This window comes from Balaenoptera acutorostrata, chromosome 6, assembly GCF_949987535.1.
Source record: "Balaenoptera acutorostrata chromosome 6, mBalAcu1.1, whole genome shotgun sequence".
Classification (NCBI taxonomy): Eukaryota; Metazoa; Chordata; class Mammalia; order Artiodactyla; family Balaenopteridae; genus Balaenoptera; species Balaenoptera acutorostrata.
In genome coordinates, this window is record NC_080069.1 from 9,222,587 (window position 1) to 9,241,747 (window position 19,161).

The window sequence follows — 19,161 nt, forward strand, 5'->3', positions numbered from 1 at the left end:
ACTCCCAAACAACTCTTCTCTCCTAGGGTGACAGTGGGGGGCCTCTGGTTTGCCAGAAAAAACCCAGCACAAGCAAATGGTACCAGCTGGGCATTGTCAGCTGGGGAGTGGGCTGTGGCCGGAAGAAACTGCCTGGAGTATACACGAAGGTGTCTAGTTATCTGTCATGGATTGAGAAGGAGACCAAGCTGTCAAAAAGGCCCTACAAGCATGAACCGGACTCCGGGGACAGTTTGCTTCTATCACCCTGGGCCATCTTGTTACTGTATTTTGTGATGTTTCTATTATCCCCGTGATTAAACACTGCATTGCCTCACAACCAAGTGTCCTTCTCAGTCTGTGGAGTAAGGTCAAGGGTGGGGTGCAGGTTGCAAGGAGGGATTCTCATACGAAATAGCTGTGCCTGAAATAATCATATACTTATAGAAGCGCTTAAAATATACCTGGGACCCACTCAAAGGCCTGTGGTTCCCCTGGGACTCAGAGGCAGGTCACCAACTTCAGCTTGCGGCCTCTCCAAAGGTTTGGATGGAGCATCTTTCCACAGGGGCGGGGGTATGCCAAGGATCTCTGAAACAGAAGGCCTATTCTCTTCCTCTCTCACAAGCAGGTATCTTGCACAGCTTCTTTCATTTTCCATTTCTTTTGCTCCTGCAATGAGAAACATTCCAGCTCCTCGATTCCCCTTCATTTGTAAGCTCATCCCTGAGACCTGCAGACTTGGTCTCTAGAAAGGTCCTTGTTCTTTACCTTCCTTTGCTTCTACCTGGTTCAGAGCCCCAGTAAATGCTGCTTTTGGCTCTCAGAGACCATGAGTAACAGTGCTAAGATCCAGGATCAGGAAATCACTGGTGTAGAAATGTCCTAGAGATGAGGTGCGAAAGAAACACACGGCTTACTGGTTTTGTTGTTGTTGTTGTTATTGAGTTGTATGAGCTATTTGTGTATTTTGGAAATTACGCCCTTGTCGGTCCAATCAAATAATGGGCAGAAGACCTAAATAGATATGTCTCCAAAGAAGACATACAGATGGCCAACAGGCACGTGAAATGACACTCAACATCACTAATTCTTAGAGAAATGCAAATCAAAACTACAATGGGGTATGACCTCACACCAGTCAGAATGGCCATCATTAAAAAGTTTACAAATAACAAATGCTGGAGAGGGTGTGGAGAAAAGGGAAGCCTCCCACACTGCTGGTGGGAGTGTAAATTGATACAGCCACTATGGAAAACCGTATGGAGGTTCCTCGAAAAACTAAAAATAGAACTACCATGTGACCCTGCAATCCCACTCCTGGGCATATGTCTGGAGAAATCTCTAATTCGAAAAGATGCATGCACCCCTATGTTCATAGCAGCACTATTCACGATAGCCAAGACATGGAAGCGACCTAAATGTCCATCAACTGATGAATAGATAAAGAAGATGTGGGGTGTGTGTGTGTGTGTGTGTATGTGTATATATATATGTATATATATATATATATATATATATATATATATATATATATATTACTCAGCCATAAAAAAATGAAATAATGCCATTTGCAACAGCATGGATGGACCTAGAAACGACCATACTAAGTGGAGTAAATCAGAAAGAGAAAGACAAATACCATATGATATCACTTACATGCGGAATCTAAAATATGACACAAATGAACTTATTTACAAAACAGAAACAGACTCACAGACATAGAGAACAAACTTAACGGTTACCAGAGGGAAAGGGGGTGGGGGAGGGATAAATTAGAATAAAAATTTTTAATCCTATTAACATGTCCTTAGAAGACTCCGCATGGTCTGGCTCTTCCTACCTCTCTGAGATACTTCTCCCCAGTACCTTCCTCATTCACACTGTTCCAGCCCCACTGGCCTTTCTGTTTCTCAAACACCACAAAATCCCCCCTGTCTTGGGCCATTTATACTTCCTGGTCCTTGTAGTTGGAAAGCTTTTCCTTCAAGCACCACAGTGGGGTTGCCGACAGTGATTAGGGATAGCTACTCCACTTAAGTATTCTTGATGTGTTTAGTTAGGGCACAGCAGAATTCCAAGAGGGAAAAGAAAGAAATGGGCTATATCCAGGGGGAACCATGTCTTATTTCTTAGTCCATCTCCTGCCCCCAGAGCTCTGCTCTCCTCTCCCAACTCGTGTGTCTGTTTCTCCTTTGCATCATTCAGATCATTCGGTTCTCAACTTACGTGTCACCACCTCACGGACCTCACTGCTTCACCACCTCCCCTGAGCAGCGTGGCTAACACAGCTCTGAATACAACTCCACAGCACCCAGATACAACTTAACATCTTACCCTATTCACCATCTTCCTATCACTTCTCAGGACCAGCAATTATCTTACTTATTCATGGGTTTACTTGTTTATTGTGTACTTCCCCCACCCCTGGTCTTGAATATAAAGACTCTTAAGGGCAGGGATTGCATGTGTCTGTTCTCTAGAATAGCCCCTGATGTGATGGTTGTAATAGGCGTGTTGAAAACAGCTATTATTACTAAAGTTGCAAGGAGCTAGAGGTGGACCTGTTTTCTAAAGATTTCAATCAGATTTCCCATTTGGGGGAAAACGATTCTTAAGACTTTTTCCCTTGCAAGCTCTTTGAGAGCTCTAAAATTTATCTTACAATACTTGGAAATATCCTACCTAAACAAGTAACAGACAGATGAGATATCAGACAGTTTGTATTATTAGACTGTAGACTTTTATTAGAACAAGCATTTCTCATAGCTGTGAGCAAAGCGTTAAAATTCATCAAGCTAACTCACATCTTTTCCCTGCCACGAGGAGGGCCGAAAAGAGAGAGAAAGCCCTTTACACAAATATAGGATCAGTTGAGCAAAGTATTTCAGTGAACGACTCATTGTGGCTACAAATGTTTGCAGATTTGAAGGCACTGGAGGGCAGGAGGGCTTGCGAGGTGGAACAGGGCACAGATAAAGTATGCCCTATCCCCTCTGACAACCTCCCAGCTTGGTTCCCTAGCATCCACGGCAGGCACCCAGGCACAAGAAGGGTGAACACTGATTATTCACTATTCTCATTCAGACACCAAATGATCCAAAAGATTTCACAGCTCTCCTCCCACCATAACTTATTAGAAGATAAATTACATGTTATCAACCTGCCACTGCACTTCGTGTAAATTATACCTCAATAAACCAGATTTTTATGAATGCCTTTGTGTACTTCAAAAAGCAACTGATGTGAATGAACCACAAAAGAACTGCCCGATTTGTTGGAAGCATTTTTGCTGTGACCTCAAGGGCTGACCATGTGGGAAGAAATTACTTTTTAATACCCAGCGGGCAGGACACTCCGGTGCCCCCGAGGCCGCAGTACCCGTTGGGGATCTTGCTCAGGTACTGCTGGTGGTAATCCTCCGCGTAGTAGAAAGTCTGTCCCTCCCGGATGTCGGTGGTGATCAGGCCAAAGCCGTGCTCTGACAGAACCTGTGGAGGGAAAGGCGCCATCAGGGCCCGAAGCGCGGGGATCCTGGGAAGGAGGAGGGCCAGGAGGTCAGGATGGGAGGGGAGACACGTGGCTGGGGGTGTGCAGTGGTCCTTGGGGCCCGGGCTCGGCCACTTCCCTGCTGGGTTATTCTGGGCAACCATCTCCCTTCGTGGGCCCCAGGGCGCCGGGGTGTGAAATCCGGGTTGGGTTTGATTGGGTTTGGTTCTGACTGTAAGTTATGCTCTACCCTCCACACCACCTCTGCCCCCGTGGGTGTCGGGAGCCCTGGTTTGGGCCCTGTGGGTCTGTGTGAAGCCCCCCTGTGTCCCGGGGAAGCAGCAGGGCCGTGTGGCCCCCCGGCTGCCCGGGGGCGGCTGGGGTCCCTGAGGAGATGCGCGCCCGGCTGCGGTGAGAGGGGCTGGCAGGGCAGGAGGGCGCGGGGAGGCTGCAGCCGCACCCAGCGCCGACCCGTCTGCTCCCTCACAGGCTGGACGGAGGACCCCCCTCGCCGGCTGTGGCTCTGGGCAGCAGGGACCCTGCCAGGATGCCCTGGAGGGCAGGGGCCACCTGGGGTCCAGGCTCTGCCACTCCAGCCTGGAGCCTCTGGGCAGTGAGGGCAGGGGAGGACGTGGCCTGAGGGCCCGGTCGGCTCCTCACCGCCCTCTGTGACCCAGTTTAAGGCCCGGTGGCATCTGCTGCCAGGCAAGGAACACATGTAAACACCAGTGGGGGAGGAGAGCGGAGCTATTTGGGGCAGGAGACGGATGAAGAACTAGTCACTGTTCCCCGTGGATCTTAGCCCGTTTCCCTTCCCTTTTGGATTTCAGCTGTGCCCTAATTCTTTCCTGGTACAGGCTGCTCGGGGTATCTGAGCGCAAGGCCGCAGAGACTCGACCCGGGTTCACTGATTCCATTTTGGACAGGGGTGCGCGGCTGAGCCCCAACTTGTGTTTTCATGACAGAACTGACCAGGCTCTGACCGTCGTTGGTCCATTTAAGATGAAGTCCTCAAATCAGCACAGTACAGGGAATCCAATCTAATACTCAGCACGAGTCACTGATTTTCCCTGAGAACCTTCACCTTCTTCCTGAATCTCCTCCCAGCCCTCTGAGCCAGAATGAGGTTGACTGCGGATCTGACGCCAGGCAGGCCCAGGAGGGGTAAAGGAAGGATCCTCACTAAGGCGGCTGGTTTGGACGCTGCAGCTCAGAGGCGGCCAGTTTCCTTACAAGGGTTAGAAAGGAGAATGGGGAGCCATTCTGACTTCAGTTTTGACAGTTTTTTGTAAGCGAGCAATTATCGAGGGTTTACCACATGCCACGCTCTGGGTTAACTTCAGCCTCACAGCAGCCGTCTGAAGGAAGTATTGATGCTGTTATTATCGTCCATATTTAAAAGTCTGTGTCCGATACTGCGTCTTGGCCCCTGACATCCTCGGCTCGCCCTGCTATTGCATTGGCTGCAAGCTGGGAAACTGCATTTGCCACATCTCACCGCCAGCCGCGCCCCGGTTTAGATCCCACTGACGGGAGAAGGGCACGTGACAGCTGGTGGGTAAATCCACGGAGAAGCTGTTATCGGCCAGGTGCAGCTGTGGGGACGGGCACGAGCACGGCAGAGAGCAGACCTGGGGCTCTGACAGCTGCCCCTGAGAATCATTCACTCCCGTGCTGCGGGCAGTCAAAGCCATCGCAATGATTTCCAGCCACTTCTGTAACTTCCGGGCACCCTGAAATCCAGAGGTGCTGTTCCCTGACCTTCACTCCAACAGCCTTTCAAATGATTCTGGAAGCACCAAATTCCCTTTGTGAAACCCGCCCCGCTTAAAATATCTCCAACACTTTCTGTTTCTGTGATGAACCGCGATGAACATGGCGTTTAGTGCCAGGAATGTTTTCCGGAACCAGAACCTGCGTGAGCACGAGGACCCGGGACTGGTTAACTGTCTGGTCAGACTTCGATTCGGGAGTGACCTCATCCCGGCTAGTCCTCTCCGCGGGCCTCCTCCCCACTCGCCGCCCTCCCGCCTGCCCGCATCTGTCTCCCTCACAAATGGCCATCCTCCTAGTACGAACAAGGACGGCCTTCCCGAGGCCCTGGAGACCGCAGCCGCCGTCTCCAGAAGCTTCTTTTCCCCGAGGCAGGGAGGCCGGCGCCAGTGGGCGCTATTGCCCGGCTCCCCTCCCCCTCTCACGCCGGCTCCGAGCGACCCCTGCCCACGACCACCCCAGGGCAGCATCCTTCCGGGAGCAGCGGGAAGGGAGGTGTGGGGAGGGGGCGTGCAGTACCAGGCTCCACCACCAGATGGCAGGAAAAAACCGAGACTAAAAAGCGATGAAAACCCGCAGGAGACAGACCCACACGCTGCCCTCTTGCACCTCCCATTAGACTGGGACATTCTGGCCACGTCTGCTCTGCGGTGGACGTCGCCCCCGTGCACTGGGCCAGCAGCCTCCAGGCTGAGGCCTCACTTAGCACGGGGCTGTCCTCAACCTCGCTCTGAAACTGGGGAAGGGGGACAAAAGCGCCCAAAAGAAACTGGATGTAAAACAGAGGAAGTGGGAAAACGAAAACCCTATCTTGTCTCTATTTCCCTCCTTCCCAGAGCCCCGGCCCTCTGCTTCCTCACTGGCATCCGGAGACAGACAGACAGACAGACACACACACACACACACACACGCGCGCGCACACCCTAGAGCTGCTGGGAGAGCCGGCTGCTGGTAATAGCTCCTTAAACCCCGATCCCTGGGAGAACCTGCCGGCCCTTCCGTCTTCCTGCTGGGTCCCACCCCACCTCCTCAGCCTCACTCCCTCCCCGTTTTCTAGCTCTTTTCTTTCCCTCTCTGTGTACTATTTTCTTTGGTCATGTTGACCCCTACATATTTCCTGAACATTCCATTCCCTTGCACACGACCTCCTTAGAATGTTCCCTCTTCTCTATGGCACGAACTCCTACCCACCTCTCAGGACCCAGGTCAAATGTCCCCACCTGTATAAAACCTTTCCTGATTCATTAGGGCTGAAGTTACTCCATCTCCTAGGCTCCCACGACACTACCACCCCTTATGGCACTTGAGACATCGCATCGTAATTATCCACTTCCCCTCCCCTCTGGCATTACACGTGCTGGACCGCGTGCTCCTTGACAGTATGGACTGTCTTGTTTCTCTACCTCATCTCAGCGCTTAATGTATCAATATAAGAAATGAGTGAACGAGTCTTGGGGATCTCTTGGTGCTCCTCTTAACCTTCGGGTTTCCACCTGTGTCCCTGCTGCTGCCTCAAGCCAAAGCACCTCCTTGCGGACCTGGGAAGGAGCAGCGAGGAGGAGCTCGGGGACCAGGAAGCTGAGTCTGTCTGTCACTTTCCTTGTCACAGACTCTCGGCCAGTTCCCCAGGGCGGGTTTACTCTTTAGACCATGCGTTGCAGCGGCCGTGTCCGTGGAGAGACGGCCAATCATCTTCCACAGAAGGATGGCCTCAGCATCACCTGCAGCTCAGGAAAAAGCCCTTTCACTCTTTGGGGGCAGGGGTGACTGAGGTGATGGCGGAGCAGCAGGAGGTGGGCGATGAAGACCGGGTTATAGATGGTCCCTCTGGCCCCCAAAGTCCAGTGGTCAATCTGGCCTCACGCCCAAGCTGTGCTGGTGTTGATGGGTGCACCTCAGTCTCCAGACCCTTCTCCTACAGCACCTCCGTACGCCAGGTCCCCAGTCAGTTACTGGGGGTGTCATAAGTAATTTGTGACTGATAACGGCTGTGTCGTTGTTTGTAGCTTACTTTTCCTTCATGAATTAGGGCAGATGGAAGGCTACCCCAATCCTCGCATCATTCCCGCTCACCTGCCCACTCGCGTGGGAGGGAAGGGAGTGTCAGGAGAGCTGGGACATGTGTGGCCTCCCCCATCGTCCACGACAGGGACCACACCGATGACAGGCCAGTCCTGATTATAGAAATGATGAATCACATCACCCACAGAGGTTCCTGGTATCTTATAAAAAGGAAGCTGTACCCATGAGAGTGGGCTGCCCATAGGAAAATTGTGGCAGATAAAGAGCTGAAAGCATCTGCAGCGAACGCTCTGGCCTCAAGCACAGCAAACCGCTCAGGATGCACCCCTGGGGGCCCCCAGGCTAGCGGGCCCTGCCTCCAGACCGGGCTGACGTCGCCCCAGGAGACTCTGTGTTCTTCCTTCAGACTCTACAGAGCCACCTTTGAAACGGAGTGCAGAGCGTGAGGTCAAAGTGACCCCCGCAGACGGCCCAAACCCCCGTCAGATGCCTCCAGGAAACACCCTCTCTCGCTGGTCAAACCCCAGGCCCAACTCATCCTTCGTCACTCCAGGCTCCAGGGCTGTTCACCCACTGCCACTCAGAAAGGCAGCCCTGCACGCCCGCTTGCTCTGCTCGGTTCCTCACCAGGACCAGCCCCCGAGGAGGAGCTACTGGGCCTAACTGCCCCCCACCCCCAGCCCTCATTTTTCTACCTTCCACTCTTGTTGACGCCAAAACAGTTATCTAGGGCTCCTTGTTTGTTGCATTTTATTTTTATTTTTACTTTTTTTGCTGATTTTTAAGAAGGAAGGAAGTGGGGTCTAACGTGAAATAATGCACGTCAGTGTGACACCTGGCTCAGGATCTCTTGTGGGAGGGGCACCTAGTGGAACTGATCAGATGCTTTTCTCACAGACTCTTACCTCACCCTGTTCTTAGATGGCCCCAGGAAGCCTCCTATGCCTTTATTCTCTTATCATTTTCTTCCCGGAAGCAGCTTTTCTATCTGTAAAATGGGCACGATGCTTCCCTCAATGTGCTATGATGAGAGTCCAAGACGGCGCAGAGCATCCTGGCACATTCTGACTACGTGGTAGTCCTGACCTACTTTCCCATCAATGCTCACCCTGGGGGAAAGGAGCCTACCATCTTGCCCTCCTTAGGCAGGCCTCCGTCTCCACCCGCGGGCACGCCCTACTTCTACAGCTGCACAGCCCATCTCTGTGGAGCAGGAAAAAGAGGTGGGGGGTCAATAAGCTGGGGCAGAGCTCCCAGCTCCCAAGCGGTGTCTCCAGCCCCAGCCTGTGGAGGAGGTGGCCAGGCCGTTCCCTTACAGATGTTCTGCCAGCGGGAGTGTCCTGGGCCCAACCCACCCTTCCAGGGCTGCCGGCAGGAAGCCTTTCTTTTAATAAAATTAATGAACACGTGACCTTTCTGCTTACTGCAACCCGCTAACAAGCTCACTGTTAGCGTCGCTGAGATTCTCCAGGTGCCCAGGGATACTCAGCGTATTGCGTGGAAACGACAGACTCTGAGGCCACCCTGAACGTTGCCTGGAGGCCACAGCAGTGCAGGCCGTGCTGGAGCGCCAACAGGTAGGGCGAGAAGTGTATCAAGGCAGAGAAGCAGCCTCAATCCCAAGTCCTTGTGTTCGTCCTGAACTGCAGTGTCTCCAAAGGGCCTCCGCACGCTCCGTAGTCCACGCGAGGCTTTCACTGACTGAAGAGGGGAGAATTATCCTCTTATTTCTCAGCGCAGGACACCAAGGCGCAGGCAGAGAGGAGGCTTGCCCAGAGCCACTCATCAGTGACAGGACGAGCACCTGTCCCCTGACTATTTCCAGCACTGCTACACGACCACCGTGGCCAGATGAAGGAGCTACCCTCCCCTTAGAGAGGGACAGGTCACTATTTCAAAAGATCCAAAAGAGACCTAGACACCTATATTTGGATCATACTCTCCCCACCCTGCTCACATCCCTGGAACTCAAAACATGGGACGTATTTCTTGGTCATCTCACTGACTTTTTTTAAAATCGTGGGGAAATACACATAACTTCAAATTCTCCATCTTAACCATTTTCAGGTGTACAGTTCAGTAGTGTTTTGTACATTCACATTGTTGCGTGACTAGTCTCCAGAACTTTTTATCTTGCAAAACTAAAATTCTGTTCCCATTAAATAACAACTCCCCATTCCTCCCTCCCCACCGTCCCTCATACCCACCATTTTACTTTTTGTCTCTGTAAATCTGACTATTTTAGGTATTCATAAATGGAATCCTACAGTGTTTGTCCTTTTGTGATTGGCTTCTTTCACTCAGCATAATGTCCTTGAGGTTCATCCATGTTGTAGCCTGTGTCAGAATTTCCTTCCTTTTCAAGGCTGAATAATATTCTGTTGTATGTATGTATCACATTTTGTTTACCCCTTCATCCATCAATGGACACTTGGTTGCTTCTCGTTGCTTTTTTTTAGCTGTCAAATAACACAGCTTGCTGCATGACAAGCCCACCCCATGAGTTACACAGATCCTTCCTGGCTTGTTTTTATCAGTTGCCTGCTGCTTTGACATTAATCTCCTCCAAGGAAGTGCAAAAGGAGTTCAACAGTAAAAAGACTTGCTGCAAACATGTGGTTCGGTTATTCTTTATCTTGTCCTACCTCAACTGATGCCACCTATCAATGACTGCATTGTAAAGATGGAGGGCCAATCAGAGAGCTCCTCTAAGGCCCCCTGATAGACAGCTGGCATTGCCTGCCTCCCATCCACTCAGAGGGATAAATGCCCCCCCCCCAATACTGAATTCCACAAACTTTCCAAGTATCACCTGATTCCAAGAGATGGCAGAAGACCTACTCCAAGTGTCAGGAAAGCAGAGTTTGCATGTTAAATACTAGGCTCCACATCGATTTTCTGATGGATGTCAGAGGAGGGGCTTGCAGGGCCCTCCAAAGGGGCAGACGCAAGCTTAGGACGCCCTGTCTTTCATTTTCTCATTTCATCACGCTAGGAATCCTGTAGGGGTGGGGGAATAGTTATTCTGACTCCACCCACAAGGAAACTCAAAGAGGTTAAGAATCACGCTCAAATTCATGTGCCTGGAGAGTTAGTGGTGGGTCTGGGATAAGACTCCAGATCTGTCTGGCTCTGGATTTCATGCTCCTTCCCACATACATGCTGTCCCTGGAATTTGGAAATACAGGATGGGTGAGACCCCAGGGAGCTGAGTCTGCCCTGTCCTGCCACACACGTGTCTGAGGTACAGAAGGTCAGTATGAACCCACCAGGAACCTTGAGCTGGAACTCTACAGAGCAGGATAGGGATGGGTGAGGGGGGTGGCTCTAGAGACACTGGCACACGTGTGTGTACACACGTGTGTGGGCGAGGATGTATGTACACATTTGCATGTGTGTCCTCACACGTATGTGAATACAAGTGCACATGAGAATGCCAAGTGATAAACATTCAACCCCCATGTTAGATGGAGTGACCTATGGACATCTTCTCTTTTTAGAAAATATATCATCATAAAAAAGAAACCCCGGGCTTCCCTGGTGGTGCAGTGGTTGAGAGTCTGCCTGCCAATGCAGGGGACGCGGGTTCGATCCCTGGTCTGGGAAGATCCCACATGCCGCGGAGCAACTGGGCCCGTGAGCCACAATTACTGAGCCTGCGCTCCGCAACAAGAGAGGCCACGATAATGAGAGGTCCACGCACCGTGATGAAGAGTGGCCCCCACTTGCCACAACTAGAGAAAGCCCTCGCACAGAAACGAAGACCCAACACAGCCATAAATAAATAAATTAATTAAAAAAAAAAAAAGAAACCCCAATTTATGATAGTGGATCTTAACATCTTGGGGGGGCGGGTCATGGATTCCCTCGAGGATCTGATAAACACTATGGACATTCTTCCCACATAAACTCACGATCAAATATTTGCTTATAATTTCAAAGTATCCTATGACCCTTTGGAGTCCACCCGTGGGCCCTGTATTCAGAACCTTTGGACACAAAAAGTCATCACGGCAACTGCCCATCCCCCCTTCTTAGGGCGCTGGAACATGCCGGCGGCATGTCCAATGGGCAATGAGCATTTTCAAGACAGTTTGAAGGCCCAATGAGAAATGGCTCTGTTGACAATGAGAAAGTCACCAGGAAGGGAGAAGGTACCTGATGACTTCAACCCTCATCAGATGCATATTTTTTAAAGCCTCATTAAGTCTGATCAAACCCCGTCTCCTCCACCCACCAAAAGAAATTAGCCTTACCTTAAGTGTTCGGTTTTTATGTAATTATTTGTAAAGTGTAAGTGTGTTCCATTTTATTTTATGATCATTTTTTAAAGATATTTTAATGGTAAGAAAGTAGTGTCCTAGAACTGAAATCCAGTTTATGATACTGAGCCCACAGGAAATTAGGGTTTGGTTTGGCTTTTAACAGATCAACCTGAGACTGCTGCCCCAAAGGCCAACCAGCTCTCCTTCAGAGGAAAAGGCTCCCGGCAGGACCCAAGAGACTCTGATGCTGGCCTGCACTCTGCCCTCTAGTGGCAGCAGGGAGCATATACAGGCACAGCCCTTCCTTGGTTCCTACTTTGCCCTTCTGAACTGAGGGCCCTTCAGTTCGTTCCAGATCTAACTCCATCGAATCCCGTGCTATGTTTCCATCCTGTGTGTGCGCGCGTGCACACACACACACACACACCCCACACACACCCGTGCAGGTTTAATAAGCTCAGCCAATGCCAATGCCCAAGTCAGCAGTTTTATTCCATTGGCAGCTTCTGGCTGACCAGATTGCCATCAATCAAAACTTCAGAGAAAGTATATAAAGTGACTGGCATGGCTTTTAAATAAAACCACTCGAAAGAAAAACAGCATCTCTTCTGAGCTGAGCAGAGGCACGTGTGTTGGCAGCTCAGCACCATGCAACTGCAGTTGCGTGGGGAGCAGGTTTGCCACTGCCCACAGTGGTTCAGCTTCAGCCACAAGGAGGCGGTGGACAGGCTGCCCGCCTCCTGTGCCAGGGAGGACCCTGGGACAACAGGAGCTCCAGGCGCTGGGCCCATGGGCACCACCCCCTGCAACCCCTCAGTGGCCGTCAGCCCTTGCAAGGGCGAGCAGGAGATCCTGGGACAGAGACGTGACCCGGACGACGAGGGCGCTCGATGGGGCTGAAGCTTCTATGAGGCCCAGTCAGAGGTGCACTGACCCTTCCCAGCTCCGTGAAACCATGGGAGGCACAGGAGACAGAGAGGTGACACAATTAGGTCTAATTTGGTCCATTTACCAAACCTGCTTATGCAAATGGTGGCCTCTGGATGGAAGGATTCTGGCTTCTTAGAACAGCTGCAGCATCCTGTGCTCTGTCCTTCCCCAGACTCTGCAGTTGTGTTGAGCTATTAATGACTTTCATTATTTACTCCTCTGTGTCCCCCTTGCCTGTGAGGTAAACCACAAGTGTCTGCTGACTGGCAAAGAGGTTTTTCTTGGTTTGCAACACAAAATGATAGAGCTACGAGCCGAGTTCTGTCTCTGCAGAGAAGGGGACGGGGAAGGAGTTTGGTTTGGCCAGTAACGATTGAAGCTTTCCCCCTGGTCCTCAGAGTGTGGATGATAGGCCAGCAGCTTGTTAGAAATGCAAAATCTGGCCCCCTTCCCGGACCTACTGAATCCGGATCTGAGTTTTAAAACTGTCTCCAGGCGATCCACGTGCATGGATTTGAGAAACTGTGCTCTAGCAGACAAGCATGGAAGGCTGCGTTCATGGTCACCGACATCCCTTGCCCTCCCTCTTGCTGTCAGGTTGCCCGTGTGACTTGCTCTGATCACCAGGATGTGAGAGGAGGGGACTGACGTTCCTCCTGGGAAGAAACCGTCCGACACCAGCATGAGCGTCGTGCTTCCCCCTCTGCCACAGCAGCAGCACCGCTCCCAGCTGGCCCTGCTGTGAGGCAGTGACAATCTGGAGCAAGTCCCCACACGGAATACTTTATCTCCTCTATTACAGACCCTGGTTTTCCCTGGTGCGGGGTGTGATGCTGAAAGATCCGGGAAGGCAGGCACTGCTCACGCGAGCCAGTAATGCAACTTCCCCGCAAATAAGTTTTAACTCTCCAATTTGACTTAATTAACTAATTTCAGCAACCATGGTGGGGCATTTGCTAGGCGCCATGTACTGTGCTAGACATTAGGGATAGAGAGGTGAATAAGGCAGTCGCTAAAGCAGGAATAAGGACGGGCATGCGAGCAATCACACGTAGCAGGTGCTTGTGAGACCGGACTGAGGAAGAAAAGTTCCCTGCGTTCAAGGAGTTTATGGTTTAGGCAGAGAGTCAGGTCACATGATGAGGATGGGATGGCCTGAGGGTGCGGAGTGATGGCTGACAGGTGGCAAAATGGGAGCCACGCCCACAGGCTGGGGAGTGCAGAGGACCACTGTCCAACATCAGGAGGTCAGAATTCTGCTAGAGGAGACAGGTCATACCTGCACGTGAAGGCAGAGGGAATGTGCTGGAACACTGGAGGTGCAGACTCCATTGAGGCTGTGGAGGAAGGAAAGACCAGTCCAGCTGGGAAGAGGGCTCCTGAAGGAGGTGGATGCTGATTTTGGAAGCTCACGACGGTGGCTGTGAGGGCAGTGATGGGTCTGCTCCGAGTACCCGGAGGGAGGGGGTCATGAGGCATATTTGAGGGGTGCTGAAGGGCCTGGATGGGGAGCGGGCGAAAGCTGAAAGGGGCTCAGCTGAACAGCAGGAAAAGATGAAAGCGGATGGGGGGAGAGGCCTTTGGAGGCATCAAGTTTATGGCCTATTTTTCTGTTTGCTCCCATTTAAGGTAACCCAGCTACACACTTTCTGTCCATCCACTGCCCTGCGATCACAGGGACACGTGGATACACTCTACAGGATTAGAGGAAGGCAAAGCCGGCAGATGCCTCTCAGTTCCATCTGCTTGGCCGCGGCCACGGCTTTAAGGCAAAGCGAGCCAAGGTGGGGACGATGGGAAGGAGGTGGCTATTGCTCATTTTTCCACGACTCAGTTGTCATCCTTCACCTCCCCATACCTTATAACTTCCAAGCACCATTTCCTGGGGGCAAGAGGAACTGGGTCCTTCCTCATTTTCTACTGAGTGCCTTGAGAGGAGGAGCCCCGCCCGTGTCAGGCTGGGCTGGGTGGCAGCCCTGGCCTGGAAAGGAGGGGGGCTGAGCTGGGCACCCCAGCTGCAGGCCAGGCGGAGAGGCGCAGAGCTGTGTGGCTGAAACGTGCCCCTGCCCATTTGCTCTGGCTTCGGCAGCGTCTCCTCCAGCCACGAGGTGACCGACATCCATCACACGTTCAAGGACTGCTGCTTTCCCTTGCCTTTGAGGTCTGCTGGTTTTGAAATGGAATTCAAGTGACTTTTCCTATACAAGTTTTCCTTTCATGGCTTTTAGTTTTACAGGAAATGGATCTCTCTCTCTCTCCCCCTCTCCTCTGAATATATCTCTAAGGGGTTATAATCTGCTTTTTCATATCTGAAATCAATTAACGACAACCTCTGTTTCTGTTATATCCTTAGCGTTTAGTATACAAAAGAATCCACTTGTCACTTTTCAAGGAAGCCAAGGACACTGGCTTTCACCTTGTGGATGAAATGCAGATTTCTTTAAAAGGAAAGATCCTTCATTCTGAAAGGTTGAATAGAAAAGAACTTAAAGCAAAATGCCAGCTGCTTAAGTTTAGAACATTGAGTTCAGCAAGGCAAAGGAACTTTCCTGAGTACCACCATCTCTCATTTACGTATGAATTTCAGGGATTCAGAGCCTCAGGAAAGAATATTTGTCCCAGTGTGAACTACAGACAGTGCAGCCAACCATCCTGATTTGCCCAGGACCAGGGGCTTCTCAGGATGCGGGGCTGTCAGTGTTAGAACTAGGAAAGTCTGGGGTCAGTTGGGCTGGCTGGTCACCATGACTGTAAAATGGGTAAAGAGTTCCTGTCGATCACACCTCAAGCACTAGGCAGCTTGTTTCACCTGTCTGGGTCTGTGCCTCCGTTTCCCCAACGGCAAAACGAGAGGATTAAACTAGGACGTCACCCTTCTGTTACCCATGTTGTCTCTCTGAGCCATGTGTTCCAGAGCCTTTTCTAAACTGTGCTTCTTTTTTTCAGATAACTTTTTTATTGAGATGTAGTCCACATACCATAAAATTCAGCCTTTTGAAGTTGACACTTCAGTGGTTTTTAGAATAGTCTGAGTTGTGACTATTCTTTTTCATTTCCACTGCTCAGCCTGGACAATTCCGACTCCAATTAACCTTTGTTCTTTCTTCCACCAACTCAGCACCTTTAGTGATTTTGTTTCTGCTTAAGTTATTGTACCTTTGAATTTCTATTTAGTTATATTTAATTCTGTAATTTCTATTTAGTTCTCTTTTTTAATACAATTTCTACCTCCTTATTGATATTCTTTGCCGGTGAGCACTGTTCTCAGATTTTCCTTTCATTCTTCAGTCGTGGTTCCCTTTAGTTCTTTGAGTGTATTTACAATAGCTGATTTAAAGTCTTTGTCTAGTAAGTCTTACTTCCATGTTTCTTTGTTTGTCCCATAATTTCTTCTTGAAAACTGGGCATCTTAAATGATATAGTGGTAACTGAAAATCAGACTACCCTCCCCCTCGGTTTGTTGCTCTTGCTGCTGTTCACTTGTTCACTGACTTCTTGGACTAGTTCTGTAAAGTGTGTGCTCCCTTTCATGTGTGTCACTGGTGTCTCTGCTTGGTCAGCTAATGATTGGGCACAGGGTTCCTTACCTGTCGGGAAGCAACGAGACTTCTACCCTTTGGCCCTCTGTGTGTTGGAGCAAACACAGCTTCAATGCTACAGCGGTTTTTAACTCTGCCTTTTCTCTCTCTTTGCTTGTGCAGGGCTTTTTGGTTTTCTTTGGCTGCACGGCAGGGCTTGTGGGATCTTAGTTCACCGACCAGGGATTGACCTGGGCCTAGCCATAACCCTAACCCTAACCCTAACCCGGGCCCCCCGGCAGTGAAAGCACCAAGTCCTAACCAGTGGACCACCAGGGAATTCCCCTACCTGTGCAGGGCTTTGAGGTCAGCCAGAGGTGAGAGAGCAGGGCTTTCTCAGGTATATACATACTGCGGTCTGGCTATCCTTTCATCAACTGAAGGACATCTGGGTTGTTTCCAGTTTGCGGCTGTTATGAATAAAGCTGCTCTGAACATTCAGGTATGGGGCTTGTCTGAACTAAGTCTTAATTCTCTTAGGCAAAACCCTAGGAGTGGGACTGCTGGGGCATGTGACAAATGTACATTGAACTTGATAAGAAAGTTCCAGAGCGTTTTGCATTCCCACCAGCAACGTTTGAGAGTTCCTACTGCACGCATCTTGTCGGCACCTGGCATTGCCATTATTTTTTAATTTAGCCCTTCTAACTGGTGTGTAGCAGTCTTTCAGTGTGGTTGTAACTGGCATTTCCCTGATGACTAATAATGTCAAGCATCTTTTAATGTTCTTATTTGCCTTCTGTATATCTTCTGTGGTGAAGTGTCTGTTCAGATCTTTTACCCATTTTTAAATTGATTTACTTGTTGTTATTCTTGAGTTTTGAGAATATATATTCTAAAGTTGCATTTTGATTTCAAAGGCACAACCCCTACCCTGAAACTCTATGTTTCCCAGGAGCATCTTGGCTCCACATCTGTAACATATTGTTTCATATTTTATATTGTATATAATGTCTGTATCTCTCTCTACACACACACACACACACACACACATACACACACACATATAGCACCGTAAGCAATTTTCTTTTTCAATTTAGTTCAAGAAACATTTATTGTGTCCCTATGAAGGCACCGTACAAGGTACCAGGGAACCAGAATTGACTAGCATATGGTCCCAGAAACTGGCGAACTTTAGTTTTTAAGAAACGTGGTCTTAAGTTGGATTAAATTGAGAAATACATAAGAATGACTGCATGTAATACATCAGCTTTTTGTGTATAAAATTAATTATTTGTTCAGACAAACAGCTGAAACATGTTTATTATGACTTTATAGAGGCCACTAATTCTCATTAGAAAATCCTTTCTTTCTTTATAGTCAGAAGTATTCCTCATATAGTCCCTTGCCTAAAGTAGCATATATTGTGAAAGAATGCACTTCGCATTAAAAGATTTCTGCTGCAATTTTAAACGAATGCTTCTGTATTCTGAGCTCATGAAATGTGATGAAAGCCAAGTCATGTTCTCTTCAAAGACAAAAGTACACCAACTCTGCACATCTTAGCACACACCCTTTCCCTGCCGAGGAGTGGTGTCCACAGAGCAGCTCAGAAAAATGTTTCACGTAATTGCAGTACAACTGTCTATCTGCAGAACCACTGCAAGAATCTTCTCGAACACAGAGAAAATTAACTTTCAACAGTAACTTAAAAGGCAATTGTGATTTCTTAAAATCCTCTTACACTGAGTTTAAAAAATGAGACTTAGCAACTTTATTGTTTTTTTTTTCACTGATTAAGACAATAAAAGTTGTGCTCATTTCAATATTAAGAAATTAAAACCTCCCTTGAGACTTCCTCTGCCCTGGAGCAGGTTACATCTGTCAACTGCAAACAGGCTGGCCAGCTTGCAAGCAGAAATTCTTCCTGGGGCTGCAATATGTATAACCTTGCACTGTATTGTCTAGGGCTAAGAATGAAATGATTGGAATTTTTTTATTATCAAAGGAAACCAAAAATAGGACTATGAAGTAAAATAAAATCTCTAAGAGAAAATGCATTTAAGATCTATTTTGCTTTAATGCTTTCACTTCCAGCCTCACATGGTAGAGAATATATGATGATGCTAAATAAAGAAAGAAAAGAAGCTTTTGTTGGTTTCCTCTAAGGCTTAAAGCTGACACAGTGCAAGTCAATGGGAGGATGGCCCACAAAAGGCTGTTCCCTGTGATACTCTCAGTGTGCGGTCTAGGAGCTGTAGGTGACGAACCTGCGCTGCTTCCTAGTTTCAACTGCATCTCAACTTCTAAGCAGGCATCACTGGAGGACTCTTGCCTCTTCATTTCTTCTAATTGCTAATACAATCACAAAGGAACAAATGACACCCGAGTGGAGATAAGATGGAGGGGTCTGGATTAATGAAGACTCTCTATTCAGGTTGTTTAAGCTTCTTAGCAGTGAAGTACAGTCAGGGTTTTTTTTTTTTTTTTTTGAAAGAAGAAAGGAAGGGAGAGAAGAAGGGAGAAAAGAAATGGGAACATAAAAAAGAAGGAATCTGAAATAGGCTATGGGTGTTCTTTGCCAAAGCATAATTTAAATTTTCTTCAAGGCTCAGAACCAGTGGGAGAACTGGAACTCTCTCAAGAGAAGATGGCAGGAACATAAGCTAATTATACAACTTCAATGTGGTAACGCCACCATATAACCGGCACGTTTTCCGGTGAAGGCGATCTGAGCCCATGTAACCCGGAGGTAAGACAATGAAGACAACGGCGCTATATAGTTAAAGCAGTACTTTGTATCCCCAAGTATCAAAACTTCCTTACAGTATCTCAGGGGTTCTCAAGTAGATCATGTTTGTATAGATGTTAGTGACAAGACGGGTCTGAATTCTATTCCTGGCTCTACCAAACCACGTGACCTTGAGGCCTGGCCATCTCTTCTGCAAAATGGGGATAAGTGACCTCCCTCTCAGTGCTGTTTTGAGGAACAGATGAGATTACATATTCCATTCCAGCAGCCCTGCTCATATGGTGTTAGTTATTTTTTAAGATGTTATGATCTTTTTGAGCCCTTGGAATGTCCCACTGCGGGAAGTGGCAGGGATTACACCCAGAGAAGGTCAGAAAACCAGAGCCTACTAACTGAAGCCTCATTTCACCCTTTCCTGTTTTCCCAGACACAT

At 49.1% G+C, this 19,161-nt stretch overlaps 1 protein-coding gene across 15 annotated transcripts in view; it reads right to left on the bottom strand.

Annotated features, from left to right (window-relative positions):
- The window catches only part of MSRA (methionine sulfoxide reductase A), a 390,059-nt gene that overhangs the window by 5,287 nt on the left and 365,611 nt on the right, over nucleotides 1–19,161 (bottom strand). For 11 of the 15 annotated variants that reach the window (XR_452004.3, XM_007192695.3, XM_007192694.2 and 8 more), the window contains 2 exons: nucleotides 3,320–3,470; nucleotides 444–651 (listed from right to left, as the gene is read on the bottom strand). The exons of 1 other annotated variant lie outside the window; for it this stretch is intronic. Coding sequence is in view for 13 of the 14 variants with exons in the window: in XM_007192695.3 (XP_007192757.2) it covers nucleotides 455–651; nucleotides 3,320–3,470 (348 nt within the window). In the remaining variant the exon portion in view is untranslated. Of the gene's footprint in view, nucleotides 1–443; nucleotides 652–2,695; nucleotides 3,471–19,161 lie in introns of those variants that run through there. 3 more of the 15 variants (XM_007192697.2, XM_007192704.3, XM_007192698.2) reach the window with 3 other exon arrangements.